The sequence below is a fragment of the Poecilia reticulata genome, chromosome 19 (assembly GCF_904066995.2).
Source record: "Poecilia reticulata chromosome 19, P_reticulata-male-v2, whole genome shotgun sequence".
NCBI lineage: Eukaryota > Metazoa > Chordata > Actinopteri > Cyprinodontiformes > Poeciliidae > Poecilia > Poecilia reticulata.
In genome coordinates this window covers 18,809,948-18,826,554 of record NC_088848.1, presented here as the reverse complement: position 1 = coordinate 18,826,554, position 16,607 = coordinate 18,809,948, and the positions used below count along the sequence as shown (strand labels likewise).

At 40.0% G+C, this 16,607-nt stretch overlaps 1 protein-coding gene across 5 annotated transcripts in view; it reads left to right on the top strand.

The window, feature by feature from the left end:
* LOC103481922 (putative uncharacterized protein MYH16) overlaps window positions 1–16,607 on the top strand; it is a 47,623-nt gene that overhangs the window by 17,676 nt on the left and 13,340 nt on the right. For 3 of the 5 annotated variants that reach the window (XM_008437747.3, XM_008437746.3, XM_008437745.3), the window contains exons 3-7: window positions 1,985–2,089; window positions 3,611–3,697; window positions 4,121–4,260; window positions 7,335–7,425; window positions 15,661–15,717. In XM_008437747.3, coding sequence (XP_008435969.1) covers window positions 1,985–2,089; window positions 3,611–3,697; window positions 4,121–4,260; window positions 7,335–7,425; window positions 15,661–15,717 — 480 coding nt within the window. Of the gene's footprint in view, window positions 1–984; window positions 1,046–1,984; window positions 2,090–3,610; window positions 3,698–4,120; window positions 4,261–7,334; window positions 7,426–13,016; window positions 13,119–15,660; window positions 15,718–16,607 lie in introns of those variants that run through there. The other 2 variants (XM_008437748.3, XM_008437749.3) reach the window with 2 other exon arrangements.

Here is a 16,607-nt window from a genome sequence, read left to right as displayed (position 1 = left end):
AAAAAAAAGTGGTGTTTGTATGTTTTGAGCCCTCTGGGAGAAGCGACTCTGGAGGAGCTGCAGAGTTTTCAAAGCCTCAAAGGGAAACGCAGTTATGCTTTTTCACAAATCACCAAATGTATGTAAATAATCAAAATATCTGAAGAAACTATCAAACAACTCTTAAGAAATTATAAGAATGGTAGTTTTTTTTTTTTGTGAAATCCAAGTAAAGGTTTTCCCATTGCTTATTGAGACATATTATTAATGATAAAACATAAATAAAATCATGTAATCATTTCAAAACTGATACACCTTTCTACACCGTTTTATTATCTTCCAAGAGACACGTCTCACTATCTATTAGAAACAATATAACTGGCTGGATCAACATCATTTTAAATCTAAATGTGATTAGTTTTGGATGGAAAACATCGGTGAAACATGACAGTTGCGTCACCATCCACCCAGCCGACACACTGAATCCCAACAAAGCACATTAAAGTTTACGGCTGAAGCATGTCAAGCATGGAAAAGGTTTGCGAGGGATAAACTCCTGCTCCAAGGAGAAAACACACAACACGAAACACAAACTCAGACTCACTCAGACCGCAAAAGACGCAAAGATCCTCAAACGTATAACTTTACGCGACCACGTTTGATAAACACATGTTGGGCTTTTTTATTACCAATTACGCCGCAGATATTCATGCCACAGCCTGTCCCTCTTTAACCTACAGCTGTGCTGTAAATTTCAGATCACAATAAAAACTTACATTGCTTTTCTCAAAGTTGGCAAGTTTCTAAAGACCGTAACCAAATCCTGTCTCCTGTGCTCAGACGCCGATGCCAGAGGCTACTCTGCCATCTCCGTTACGGCCCTCTCACCGAAGCCTTAATCTGCTTATTTGAGGCGTATTAAGGGATTAAGATGCTATCTTTTGTTCAGGTATGCCGGTGCATTTTCAAACTGTGTGTGAAGGTGGTTGGGGTGGTCGCTGTAGAGCTGCTGGAATCTGCTTAGATCAGTTCAGTTCTGGGTTTAAGAAGATTTTTCTTCAGATTGGTGAGGATTACCAAAGTTATTTCTACTTGCTGTGAAAAGGAAAAGCTTATCCTGACTTAATCTCAGAGATAATTTTGTACAGCATCTGTAATCATCTGGGTTCATCAGTGAATCACTTAAATCTGATGTAGCGATGGGCGATATGGAAAAGTTTTATCACGATACTTTTGTTGTAATATTGCGATACGGACGATACGAACTATTTATTTCTTCTTTTGTAGTTTACTGTACAGCTGTGACTGAATCGTACAGCAACGATAGCTGTAAAATAAGCTTCCTTAGGACACCAGTCACATGAAGAAGTGTGATTTGTATCGCTAAAATACACACAGTTACTGCATTTAATCATATTTTCAAATGTATTGATATTTATCGATACTCTCGTGAAACAAACAGTGAAGAAAACATTAAAAGTAACAATCCAGACAATATGGACAGTGTTTTTTGTTTTGTTTTAAACATTTTTTGGAATTTATCGTGAAAGGAAATAAATCTAAATTCTTATCATGACAAAAAATTTATCGCAATAAATTAAAAGCAATGCAATTTTTTTCATTCATTACTGAATGTGTTTGATCCAGTTGAGAGAAAGATCAAACGCTTCTGTTTTGTAGGTAATAGTAAAACATATCTCTTCTTTACCAGTATTTATCTCAGCCTACATGCGTTTCTTCAACTAGAATCGGTGTCTAGTCTAATCCTCAGAGGAAACGCCAACGTTGGAAAAACTGCAAAACTACTGAGATCTTTTTCTCTGATGAAACAGACTTACTGGTTTTACAGTTCAGCAGCAGAAACTGAAGGTGAAACTGACTTCACGGCGTAAAAGTGGAGTAGATCGCAAATTTTAATCAAACTAAATCATGCTTTGACACCTAAATGACCCGATGTTTTCTTTAAAGATGAATTTTGACTTTGAATTTGTCGTTTTGTTTGTAGTTGTCAGATGGCGAGGTGAGGAAGCTGACCGAGCAGCTGCTGCAGAGGGACGAAGCCGTGCAGAAGCTCCAGAGGGAGAAGGAACATTTGGTGGAGCTGAGCCAGGTGAGGATGGAGGAGGCGTGTTTTATGCTGTGTGTGTATCAGGTGTTGCCATATCTTTCAACTCTTGTGGATTCAAGAAATATTTACCCTCAGTGAGAGTCCCTGAGACTGACACCTCTAGGTTGGCCATGATGTCCACAGAAATGTTTTTGAGACTTTCCATACACAAAAAACTATGGTAAAAATGTCTTGTGTTAGAAGATCTCAGCCGTGGTTGTTTAGTTAGTTTCCAGCTCTAGTGTGATCTGATATTTCAACAGGTAACTGGCTCTAAACACATACCTGACAGGTTTATCATGGATCAGACTCTTAACATTCATCAAATTCACAAACTGAACTAAAAACTGAAGCCGTTCTTCAGGTCAGGCCTGGGAAAATGACCCAACACGGTTCTCAGAGCCCTTCGTTCTAAGACCCTGCCACTCTCAGGTCTGCTTTGGTTCATTGTGTGCCTGTAAATGTTAGCTGTCACACCCTATCTTCTAACCCTGACCCCACAGCCAAATCAATAACACTGAATGTGACACGAGGAGAAGATGTTCAAACAGGTTTTCCCCCTCTGGACGACGTATTTTTGAAGGATCGTCAGGCCGGTTGGATTCAAAGCATTGTCAGGGCTTCAGAGTTGAGAGTTCGCCGCCATATTATCGGGGTCAGCTATTGACTTTTAGTAAAATCTGACTCAGCATCTTGGCCCCGTCTTTTTTAATGCGAGTGGAGAGAACTTTTCAGTAGCCTTGGTACTTTGCTCTCTTGTGCCTTGCATGTTTCTGTGTGTTTGTTCTGCTCTCTACCACCACTCTTGGCTCACTTTTACTCCGACAGTCATGTCGGAGCTAATGGCCATTTTGTCACTGAAATCTTGGCTGGTGGGATTTAACGAAGATGCGGGCGGAGTAAACGGGTAGACAAACTCGCGAAGCTTACAACCTTGTCCTCAGTCCACCTGGATAACAAAAAATGGACTAACTCCTTCTTCCCCCCTCCTCAAACTTGGACTTCCACGGATATGCGGCTTTACGTTTTATCAAAACTTTGCAGTGTGAGCACATCTTGTCATCGGTAAAACGACAGATCCTGCTCTCCAATGGAAACTGCTGAGGTAGAATGTCTGGCCATCAGTTTTGGACTTTAGTTTCAACCTGAAACCATCATTAAAAAGTGCATTTTCAATTAGCTGAAGTTGTTTTTGCCTTAAATTAGTATTTTCTTGAATATGCGAAACATTAATGTGACACAAGGAGTCTGCAAGGGGAAAATTGCTTCTTCGCGCCAATGCACACCTTCTGACAATTTCAGGGCTTTGGTGACCAATGACTTCATGTAACAAGATAAAAAGAAATCAGATGGCCGTAGATCAAACAGGAGATGAACCACATTTGACGTGCTCTTTGTAAAGAAGCTACTCCAGTGTTTGCGAGGCTCTGGCGATGCCGTCAGACGGATGTGAAGCCATGTGATGAATTAAAGGTTTAGGAACATGTGCAACCCAGGCTCAGACATCTTGTTTCTATCTAACAGCAAGCGATTGAGGATCTGCAGATGGAGGAGGACAAAGTGAACCTGCTGACCAAAGAGAAAACCAAGCTGCAGTTGCAAGCCGAAGATGTAAGTCTACATTTTCTGACATCCAACATCTCGGGTGAAGTGACATATGCAGCTCCTGAGACCAAACAACATACAATAGTTCGACGGTGGGCTTTATTTTCTATCAGCCTCAGCTTCAGCATCTTGGTCACAATGACCTAGTTGAGATATGTGCACCAAGATTGACATTACATTTTATTAGTAATATTAATTATCAAGACAAACCCCAATGCAAACAGCATTTTTCAACAGCAATAACATCAAGCTAAAATAAAAATCACTAGCTGTGGAGGTAAAAAAACAAAAACAAAACCCAAATCCAGCTGTCTGCAACGTTCAACACCAGCCCTTTAAAGAGAAACAACTTTAAAACCAAATGTACGAATTGAACCGTGATTGTCATGTACACTTGTATCTCCAGTGACCATGTCGTCTTCTTCCCAGTTGGAGTTCCAGCTGGAGCGGCTCCAGCGTGGCGAGCCGGAGAAGGCCAGGAGGAAGCTGGACGCTGACAGCAGATCTACTAAGGACAGCTTAGGAGAGGTGGAGAAGATGAGGAGTGGTTTGGAAGATCTTATCAAAAGGTCAGTATGTTTTATTTTCTGATATAAAAACAAATTCAGAGCAGAAGCAGCGGGTTGTCATGACCTCCTACAGAAACCTGAGCATATTCAGTACTGACAACAAGGAGAAAGAAAAATGTCTCAATGCTGTTTGAAACTGTATTCCAAAACGCCTTCATGTTAGCATATAAGATTTAGCCCAGAAGGGTCAATAGGAGTCATGCTAAAACAGCTATGCTAGCTTGCTAGCATAACTTCTGTTTTAGCATGACTCCTATTGTGGCTTTTTCATTTTGTTGACCGTTCTAGGAAACCATAAACATTAGCTAGTTAGCTACCCAAATACAAATGTCCTTTCCTGCCTCTGAGTGGCCCGTTTCCAGCCTTTTCAGTATTCTACATAAGCTTTCTCTTATGCAGAATTGTACAAAAATGTTAGCAAAGTAGCACAGAACATATTTTAACAACTTGACCCTGTGTAAGTAGCATTACAACCAAAGTAACAGTAAAACAAGGCAGAGATGAATCACCCAGCAGTCTGTCATCTTCAACTGTATCCCAACATTAGCTCCATGGTTTGGAATACAGACCATTCCATAAATTAGGATAGTATTAAGTCAATTTATTTCAGGAACTTTTAAGTTTAAGTAAAACACATTATATAGATTAATTGCACACAGATGGACGTTTTAAAGTTTCCATTTGTGCTGATTCTGATGATTTTACAGAATTTACAGTTATTGAAAACATGGCATTTAAAATTAGAATATTGCGTCATACCAATAAAAAATAACAGAACCTAAAATCTCAGAAAAATAATATCTGATTTCACTCGAAGTGATAATAACAACAATAATAATAATAAAACCATTGAAAAAATCCATTTTCAAAATGTACAAAATGCAATTTTTTTTAGCATTTTAATCTCAGAATTAATCCAATATGAACACATACTTAATAAAAATAAAGTTTAATACCTGCCTAAAGGTTGTCAATTGTAAAAACTGTCAACCTGACAAATGAGCCTCATCTGAACACATTTTCTAATTTACTGAATATGTCTGTACCAGGTTGGGTTAAATCAAAACATTTCTTTTGGATGCTTGCTTTGGTGCAGTCGTGTTGCTTCTGTATGCATCTCAAAAAGTTTTGAAGACTTGATGCTGTCATTTCAGTAAGGAATACAGCATAAGGCAGCTTAAAAAGCAAAGCACAGAGCTTATAACTACCGTAGCTTAGTGGCTGCAGTTGAAATGCATTTGACTCTTTTGATGCTCACCTTTCAGAATCAGTCTGTTTTTTCTGAGTAATTTCTCATATAAGGTTCTCAGTCATGTTTAGTCCTTTAATTGTATTCCTATTTAATGACAGCAGAGAAGTTGGTTGAATAAGTACCTGCTTTGACCCGTTTCCTAAGCCAAGATAGGATTTGTCTCTTTAATCTCTGTGGAATGCTTGATAATATGTAATTAGCCGTGAAAAGCTCAAAGACGGGTAAAAAAGAGAGAGAAAAATTCCAGATACTGATCATATTTTAAACCCTACCACAATCATAAACATTGACAGAGCATTAAATCCAGCTCTCATATAAGCAACAACCATACATCATAAAAAACGCAAGAGAGCATGGGGAGGGTTACTTATAGGATCTACTCTGAATCGAGAGCCGTTGCGGCGCGTTTTGAGCGTCTAGCGTGGCGAGATTTTAACCGTTTGGAGCGTTTGAAGCGTCAAGAGCGTCCAATGGAAAACAACAGCCAGAGCTGACGCTCGACGCTCCCTCGACGCGCCTCCACACTGACTTTGAACATAAACCAGACGCACGAAATGCTAGGTGTAGAGCAGTGTTTCTCAAACCTGGTCCTCAGCGCCCCCCTGCTCTGCATGTTTTAGATGTGCGTCAATTCCAGAACAGCTGATTCAAATGATTGCATGACCATCAAGTGCTGCAGAAGCCTGTTAATCACCCAGAGATACAATTCAGGTGTGTGGCAGAAGGGAAACACCTAAAACATGCAGGACAGGGGGGCGGTGAGGATCAGGGTTGAGAAACACTGGTGTAGAGCAAAATGTCAAGCGTCTGCATTCAAAATGCAAACACGTCGAACTTGAAGCGTCGGATGCATTTTTGACTCGCGTAACGCTTTTGTTGTGAACGCACCATAACTCACTTGCTCTATGGTTACCTAGCAACAACCTGTTGAGTAACTGGCGCAGCAGCAGTTTTAAGTTTTGCCACCGTGCCTCATAGCTACTTAAAATTAAACAACGGTGAAGCATGAAAACTGGATAAAACAGGAAAAGGTCACGCCATCAGTTTGGCTGAATTTCAGATATTTCATATTCATATTCACTGATATGAAACGCTTATATCGTGATACGTTTTTTCAGCCATATTGAAAAAACGTATCACCGACTGAAAAATACAACCAGCGCTTCAATAGAACAGTTTATATTACAGTATATTAATTTGTTTCAATGGCCTACTTCAAGTCTGAAACTAAATCCAGATAAGATTTTATGTTGGCTTGGCCCTTTCACAAGATGGACGCTTCTGAAAGCGTCCACTTCAGATTTATGCTCTACTTTGTGTTGTTTTTTTTACATAAAACTCCCCAAAAACACCTTCCGGTTTGCAGTGGTAACTTAGCAACGCCAGGGGGAAAAAAATCTCCCTGGAAACCAAAGAATACCTTCTCCACAGGCGAAGCACTCACCAAGATCCCAACATGTTGCTATCTGCCCTCCGTAGTGTGACAGCAGAGAGACGTATTTGCTGTACCTCGCAGCTACAATCAAAAGAAGAAAAGAGCCAGGTGTCGGGGGAAGACACAGACTACACACACCAACTCGGCTTGACCCCGCTCAGCATTAATAAAGCCAATGAGTCACCTCGTTTCTAGTCCTACCCGGGATATGAAATCTGTCAATTCAGCTTGGCTCACGGTTCGGTGGAGCTTTATTGGATGTTGTTGCAATAAAAAAAATGACACATTGAGAAGCTCATCAGTCACCTGTATGCTGCGTCGGCAGAGTTCGTTTCTGGTCGTCTGAAGGTTGTATTTTTTGTTTGTTTGCTCTCCTCTGGTATGAAGGAAGGACTTGGAGATCAGCAGTGCCAGCACCAAACTGGAAGCAGAGGAGGCCCTCAACATGGAACTGCAGAGGAGGAGCAAGGAGCTGCAGGTCAGGAGCGATACGGGTTTACGGATAGCAGCTGGAAAGGTCACCAGGTCAAAAACTGAGAATAGAAACGCATCATGTGGATCGACTCGTTTCCTTTGTTGAAAATGCCGTGTTGTGTGCTACCCTGCAAAAAAATCTAAACCTTACAAAGTGTTTGTCAAGTTTCTGGTGCACATGTGTCAAACTCAAGGCCCGGGGGCCAAATATGGCCCGCCGTAGCTTTTTATGTGGCCCTCTAGACTCCAAATTACCTTCCAGTTTTTCACAAAACACACAAAATCAAAAAATTTCCACATTTCTTTCTGATTTTACTGAAGGTTTTCTCAAAATTGGTCAAAAACTTTCAGTTTAAGTGAAGCTGCCTCAGCCTTACTTGATGTTAAGTTATAGGCCGTAATCGATATGGCGAGTAATAAAAAGTCACCGTTAACATCAGACAATAGGGCAAATATCGCAAAAGTTTCTTACAAACCTTTCTAAATTGGCGCCACAAAATCTGTAAAAAACACAAAAACAATCACAAAATCTTGGAGGATCAGATATTTATTGATATTTTAACAGTACAATTGGTTTTGTCAATACAATCTGGCACAACCGGCCCTTTAAGAACACTCAAGATTTTTAATATGGCCCAAAATGAACAAGAACATTTTCCAAGTTAAATAATCTACCAATGGAACTAGTAACTTTTTCATCAATATTAAGGAATTATGGTAGTTTTATCTCATTTCAAGTTTTCTAAGATATTTTCACTAGAAACGTGACTAAAAGCACTTGGTAAGATGTTTTTGTTGTTGAAGTTGATGGGTAAGAAGTACAAGCTAATTAATTAATCTGTCCCACGTTTAATTTCTGTAAAATATGTCAAACATAAAAATACCACTCAAATTTACCATGCCAGTTTTCATTTGCTTTTAAGTTGTTGTTTTTTTTGTCAAACTTACTCCATATGTTTCAGATTATCAAACATATTTTAAGATCTTATTTATTCATGAATGGGGAAAGAGCTATCCAAACCAAACTGGTCTTATGAGCAAAACGTAACTAATGGTCAAACACTCTCATAACAAATTATTATGCTAATCTTGATCAAATGTAAATAAAAACAGACTTTTTTTTAATGATCCTCTAAATCGTTTTATTGTCCTTTCAGAGATTCTATAACAGATTTTTATAAACCTTAATCCTTTGTGTGGAACATGAGAAACAAGCTGTTTTTATTTATTTTTTCTTAATGGGCCACGTTTAACTTAGACAAGCATAAAACTGGCAATATATGTCCTAGTTAAAACATGGACTGTTTCACTCTACATCTCTTATGCATCCTTTTAAAACCCCAGTTTAGGTTTTGTGAAGCCTTGATTTGTATAAAAACAAGCTGATTCTCAGTCCCCCCCCAAAGTCTCGCTCAGATCTTGTTTTCATTAAGCCGTGTGTGGTGTGTGTGTGTTGTGAGCTGGATTTTACGGTTTCACTGCCAGGCCCAAGCACGAGCTCTCAGTTCCTTACTAACTCGGTCGGCGCTGAATAGAAGCTGACGACTCGGTGGACAGACGCATTCTTGGCTTTCAGCAGAGCTGCTGCCGTCCGCTTGGTGATTGGATCAATCGCTTTCCTGCTCCCAGACTGTCAGGATACGGTTTGGAACCGCGGCCTGCAGGAATCCACCTGGATCTCCTACCTCCATCTGACTCTGTGACTGTGTACGGTTAGAAACGCACTCTTGTTTTGACTCTGCTTCGTCAGTGTCGTTTATGAGGAAGCAAGGCGGTATAAAACGGACCGGGCTCTTGTTTCATTGCGTTGCTGAGTGATCTGCTCTAGCTTTGGCCAGCTGGCTAACAGATCAGCTTAGATTCTGACCTTGTTGTCTGTTTTATCAAAAGCTGTTTCTGATAATAGCCTTAAATCTTAGCTGGAGGCCAAACATGCTAAATGTTTTTATTATTATTATTATTATTATTTATTGTCAGTTGGAAGAGCTAACAGAGTTTTTGTGGGAGAGTTAAACTGAACGGACACAGTGAAATAAATATCTCAACAAATCAAACGTTTTATTTCGATCCGATGTTTTAAAACAAAAACCTTGGCAGTGAATGTTTATTGATGCGGACATATTTGCAGTACCTACTAGGGCGTGATTGTGTTCTTTGGCTGGACTAAATACATTTTTAAAGTTTTTTCAATCATTACATTGGCGATTAAAGGTTAAGGAGGGGAAACCAGATGTTCATCTGAGTGCCAATACAAGGAAATACTCTTCCAGTTTTTTTAAGTAAAATCCTTTCTTGTTTTTTTGTTTTTACTTCGAGATTTGACATTTTCTCAAAATTTTTTCCACTAAATTACAGCTCTTTATTTTGTAATTTATAGAATACCTTGAAACATTTGCAGTATTCAGACTAGCCAAGGAAGGTTTTCAAAACCTTGGAGGCTTTGAAAGCTTGGAGGCTTGAAAAGCCTCCAAGCCCGTCTTTGAGTCCAACCAAGCTCTGAGTCAGCACAAAAATCTATGGGATCAAAAACAGTCTACATATGTACGATTACCAGCAAGGGAACCTCGTTCAATTGATTTATCTAGGAAAGAGAGAGCTGAATACAGGAAGACGTTGTCAAGTCCATCATCTATAGAAAGACAACCCTCGATGGGCCCCTCCATGAAGGTGTAAAAGTTATACAGTAACACCGGGTCAGGTGTAATTCCTATGAAGAAAACGTCAGGAGGTTATCAAGGTTCTGTTCCACTTGGCTTTTGGAAGCACGTGTTTGCGCAGGATATCAGCAGCTTTAAGGGTGACGAATGAACGACCACAGGATGCCAATGGAGGGCTTGTCTTTGCAGGTTAACGAGAGAACTGTCCTTGGCGTAGCACAACATTTTGCTAAATATGTTAAGAAATCAATGCGGCATCTTTTATTTGGATTACACTGCTGATTGTTTAGTGCAACCTTTTGTAAACTTTGTCCTGTAAACTTTGGGGATCTTGGTGTGTCATCCAGATAGCATCACGTCCGATAGCATGCATCTCTGTCACTGGTGTGTGTTTAGTCTATGTCTGTCGCTCACTTGTAGAGATAAGGACGTCTGGGTTTAGGTGTAGATGCAGGTGGACAGGCCAGTCAGCTGTCTCCTGACCTCCATCGTCTGTTATCCTTCGACGTAATGGTCGCGCAAATGCATCTGTGGACTTGCCTTGATTCAAAAAAGAATGCTTTGTCTGTCATGAAAAATGAAGCCGCCTCCTCATCCCATAATTCAAAGCAGTTGGCTTAAAGGGCGGCCCGCATGCTTCATTCCTCACCACAGAGCCAGGCTCTTTAGTAGTTTTATTGCGTGGCCATAAAGCAGTTACCCTCAGCCAGAGTGCTTTGGGGTCATCTGTGTCTGAAGAGATAAGAATCATTTTGGTTCTGCAGCAGATGTTTAGCTCAAGGTGTTCATACTGTGCCGCACAACAACAAAGCTTGGCATGAGTAAATGTTTTTCATTTTACACCTTTTGGAGTGAAAGATATACCCGAAAGATGTTTGTAGCGTAGATTCAGGTAACAATTGAAGCGCCTTTGGGATACTAAATATTTTTAACTGAACCTGAAGTTTTCTACTTTCTACTTTTGCAGTAGAAGTTCCTGATTTAGGAGTCATTAGGTTAGGAGTCAGGTTTAATGGCGTTGTTTTCAGAGATGAGGAGCCTAGAAAATGAATGTTGTTTTGAGTTATTTTACTTCTCTTCCTGGGAGAAAAGCTGTCTCTGATAACGTGATTCACATGATGGTCGATAATACGAAAGCAACCTGGTTTCCTATGGACCAGAAAGGGTTTATGCCGAGTCAAGGAACTGCGTGATATGATCAGTTTGCCTGTTTCTGGTCTAGACTTATCAACACAAACTCCATTACAAATATCTGCTCTGGAAGAAATCTGTTAATTCTTTTAAAGTTGGAGCTGATTGAGAGACTTTTTGTGGCTATTGATATTTAAGTACATAAATTCTGTTAAGGTTTTTACAATGCTCTGTAGATTTTAGCCTTCCTTTGCCAATGCTAAATAGACTGAGTTTTCATTCACATCTATGTAGATTGGACGACAGATTGAGGAAGGAAGTGAAAACTGAACTCACAACTTTTCAGATTGCAAGGCAACTGGTCTTGAGAAACTTTTGTCTTTCATGCGTTAACGTGGGACCTGCTGGCCCGTCCACCCATTGATAGCCTGGACAAACTCACTCAGCAAATACGAGTGACTGCAATCATGTGGTGAAACAGAAATATAAAGCTGTGCGTCATCAGCATAAGCATGATTTAGAGATGTTGTAATTCACTATAAACTGAGTCTGAAGGAGATAAATGAGAGTGACTAGAGAATGGAGCCTTAAGAAAACTTATAAACAATGTTTGTTTGCTCAGGTTTTTGAATGTCAAAAGACACAAAAAGGGCGTGGCTTATGACTCCCAGCCGTCACCTTTGATGGATTTCCGCAGTGCCGAGGTTTCACCACCCAAAGGCACTCAGTGCTTTAAACACAAGCAAAGTTGTTGATTGTTCACATCTGCGCCAGATTGTACTTATTCCACAATTGGGTTGGGGTTAGAATTTCAATCACTGATAAGATATTTCAAATATAAGTATATAAATATAAGATATTTGGTGTCCAATGGTAACTTGTGCATTTCCTATTTCGTTAAATAAATGGCACTATTTAAATGTTCCCCTTAATTTGTGCTTATTTGCTAAAAACACACCCAAAATATGCCTTAAAGGACTTCATCCCGATGCATCTGGAGTGTATCCTCGATAGCCTTCATCTCCAGATTCAGCTGGCCTAACCTGTTTCATCACCTTCACTACGTGTCTTTGACCAGGTGTACAAGGCCTGTCGTCGCGTTCCAAGTCAAATCAATCAGACAACACGTTTACAGGCACTTTGAAGAACCAACATGTAGAGTCTTGTAATGAATTACAGTATTTTAACATGAGTATTTTACAACAGCACCGAGTCTGAAATGTTTTTTTTGTTGTTGTTTTTTTTCTGGTGAACATGCGGGGGTTTAAAAATGTTCTGTTGAGAGTGGATCCTACAGGAAACAACAACCCACGCTGCTGTAGATCCCCTTTGACCCAAGTGAGCAGACATCGACTCTGAGGCCACATCTGATTCCAGTTTATGGACAATTATTATCATTTCAAAGAGCAGAAGAAAAAACGAAGAAGAAGAAGAAAAAAAACAAGCTCATGCAAATTTGAAGATTGAACCCTGCAACCAAATCGAGCAGTTTTTTTTTTTAATCTCCTCTACATTTCCGAGGGATGTGAGCAATCATTTAGTCTGGAGCCAATTTTATGTAAATCTCCACAGCAAACGCTGCTCCGCTACACGTTTTCTACAATTGTTTCTGGACCACTCGATGCATTTTGAGGCAGCGGAAGGTGGGAATTTAATGAGAACCAGATATGTGAGAGGGGAACTGACGGAGAGAGGCTGTGCATGCATAAGGGGGTGTGGACAGTAACATGCCGGAGGGGATCAGCAGCAAGGTGTGTGTGTGTGTGTGTGTGTGTGTGCGTGTGTGTGTGTGTGTGTGTGTGTGTGCGCACATGTTTGGGACAGTCAGTCTCTCATTCAGTCAGTCAGTCAGTCGGACTGCTGCTGCCTCGCCATGGCTGTTCTCTCCACAGATGTCCTCCGCTGGCATGTAAGTCAAACATTTCTTTGAGTCTATGTAAACTCTTAAGAGAGCAAATGATGAGTTATTACGTATGAGTAATTGCTGGCAACAAGAGATTTTTGCTGGATCAAAGGCAGCACGGGTCGCCCTGAATGGTTACTTTCGTCAGAGTCCGAGGCGTCCGGTGCTTTTGGAGGTTTTACGCGGCGTGTAGACGACAGGCGGCTTTCACCGCCGTCAGTGAGCCGCGGGCGGCCCCCAGGCTACGCGCCATGTCAGACACAACTTCCTGACACCGAGACAACGATAGAAACCGAAGATAACACCGAACATGACACAACACGGCAGGCTGCGGCCGTGCAGGGGAAGGGGGCAATAAATTTTTATCAGCAGCAGAAAACACAGGGTTGGCAGGAGATGAGTGCAGCAGAAATGTGCTGTGAGTGATTTATGTTTGCAAAAGCATTTTGATTGTTTATGGTGGAGAGGGGGGGGAGGGGGCACTTCAGGTTCACTTAGTTTGAAAGAATACCTCTGGACTGAAAGTATTTATCAATTAGAATTATTTTTTACCATTGATTGTACAATACAGTTATGTGTTGTAAGTAGAACTGCAACGTCTTCTGTGTTGAGTTCAAGTTAGTAATTGTTACCTTTGTAACATTATACCTTATCATCATTGTTAAACCTTGACATTTTTGTACTTTATCATAATTAATGACGCATAACATCTTTATATTGTAGGTTTGTACATACAAAAACACCATTAAATTGATCAGTCCACTTGACCAGAGCAGGATCTTTTGCATCTTGGTTGACGCAATGGCAAGAAGGAACAGAAAGAGCAGTGACCTTAGAGAAGCAACTGTTGCTATTGGTCAATCTGAGAAGGGCTATGAGGCCAGTTCTAAACAATCTGAAGTTTCATTTTTCTAAAAAGGGAAACATTGTTCACAAGTCGGAGACTCTTTTCCCAGGAATAGACGATCCAAACTCATCCCAAGAACAGGCAATGTGCAAAAAAAAAAAAAAATCCAAGAGCTCCATCTTGGACTCTACAGGCCTCAGTGATCGCATTAGATTTTAATCAGTCAATCAAATTTATTTGCATAGTACATTTCAGCAACAAGGCAGTTCAAAGTGCTTTACATTGTAAAAACACAAAACCAGCAACAAGCTTTACATTTTGTTGAGTGTCATCGTCAAAATCATCGATGCACATCAAATATGTTTGCTAATGTTCCATTTATCATGATTCAGAACCAACTCTAACATGTGGGTCCTGATTTAAAGGAAGTCGGTGTTCCAGCTGTTTTGCAGTTTTCTGGAAGTTTGACCGAGATTTGTGGTGCACAGAAGTTGAATCTTCTCCATGTTTGGTTCTGGGAGGCATTGAACTAAACATTCAGCTTGGTGATAAAATATTTAGTTTGCAACTATGTAAATGAATAAATAACATGGTGGAAATAAGACTCTGGAAAATAAACACCCTTTTTTTTCTCGCAGCAATTATAAATGGCTAAAATAATTGCTGTTAATTTTTAACGATGTAACTTTACAAACAGCACCCCATAGTGGTCAACATGGGTAATCACGATAAGCTCATTTAGTCTGATACAAACTAACCATTGATGTTCTTGACATGACAGTCTCTCTTAGTTCTCTTCTATTCTTTCATTTTCTTCTGCCGGACTCGTTTTCATGCTGAGCAGTGTGCTTTAATGCTAGGCTAACGTTAGCATGTCTTCTATGTTTTTATATGACTTGTTGATATACTTCAGTACGGTTCTAGTTCTGTGCAGACAAACTAAAAAATATTAATTTAGATGCCTTATTGGTTTTGATTGGCAGTGCATTTAATGTTCACTCACCGCATTATTCATCCCAGGACAAAAGTTGTAAAATTTCTCATTTTTATTATTTTTTTTATTGCATTGTTTTCAGTGGATATTGTTGCTTTTAATGACTTAAAAGGCTTGTAAATTAAATTGATGCCTGAGGGTTAAAAATCCATCTATCAGGATCAGAAGCTGATGGCTGGGATTTCTTCAGCTGTTTATGATCTCTGGTTGTGTTTTTTTGTTTTTTTTTACTCTTATCTGCTCTGTAATTAACCTCGACTCGCCGTGGCTCTGACTTTTAGCCAGGGTTGTAAAATGTAAACGAAAAATATAAAAAAAAAATCTCCAGCCAAATTCCTCAAATGTCAGACAAATGGCATCGGTGCTTTTTGGTCTCGCTGACCAAACGCAGCTCGGCCAGTCCGGGGTCAAGCTGAAGATAATCACTGGTGGCTGCAGGACATTCTTGCTCTAAATTAGTACCTGAGGAAAAGACAAAAAAAAAAGCCAGAGGCGTGCCAAATCTCTGGAGAAAGCAAAGGGCACGAATCGGGACCAACCGCACGGAAGTGCTGGCCTGAAATAGCGACACTTTTTTTTTCTGCTGTTGTAATGACATAGTCTATAGTTGGAGCACGTTGTAATGTTCTTGTCATATTTTACAGTTGAGTGAAAGCAGGTTTTTTGCTTCTCGCTCATGGAAATGATTCTTCCGTGTGTCTCTTTAGGCCCGCATCGAGGAGCTGGAGGAGGAGCTGGAAGCAGAACGGGCCATGAGAGCGAAGGTAGAAGATAAAAACTGTCAGGTTCTCTATTCCTGCTTTCTCCTCAATAAATGATACAAACGCAGATCGGCTGGAGAGGCGATAAGCCGAACGGCTCTGTGATCAGATTAACTCTGATCACGCTCATGAGGTGGACAACAGGCTAGTAGATTAGAGACTCTAGCTAATGAAGAGCCCAATGCACTGAACCCCATTCAAAACCTCCTGGTTATTCCACCAAATATTGATTTCTGATAAAAAACATTAATATTGTTGTTCCTAAATGAACATTAACTTGTTTTCTTTGCATTATTTGAGGTCTAAAAGCACTGCATCTTTTTCATTAATTTGACCATTTCTCATTTTTTGCAAATAAATACTAAATATTTGCTTGGAATTTCAGAGACATGTTGTCAGTAGTTCATAGAATAAAAGAACAATGTTCATTTTACTCAAAACATATACCTATAAGGAGTAAAATCAGAGAAATGCTTTCTTCCAGAGCTGAATATATGATATATAAATACGTAAAAAGTTTTTTGAGCTAGGATGAGGGTTTTTTTTGTCTGTATGGAAATCAGTGTATTTCGTGAAACTACAATGGAAACACTTTTTTCACATCACCACGAGTCATGGGATCAACAACTGGACATTCCCACTGACCGAAAAGACAGAAGGCAACAGGAATTGGGGAGGATTGATGGAGTGCCGAGTTTTTTAGACTTATCGTGTGAAGAAACGTTTTCACATCAGATTTTAATCGTGGTTTCATATACAGTGGCCACGCAGCAATTGCAAAGTCGTGTGTGTTTTTATCGACATTAGCGGAAAGTCGCAGGTGTTTTGTAATGGAAACTCATCTACTGTAAGAAAGAAGGGAAGGAAAAGCTTTAGCAGGTTGACTTGCTACC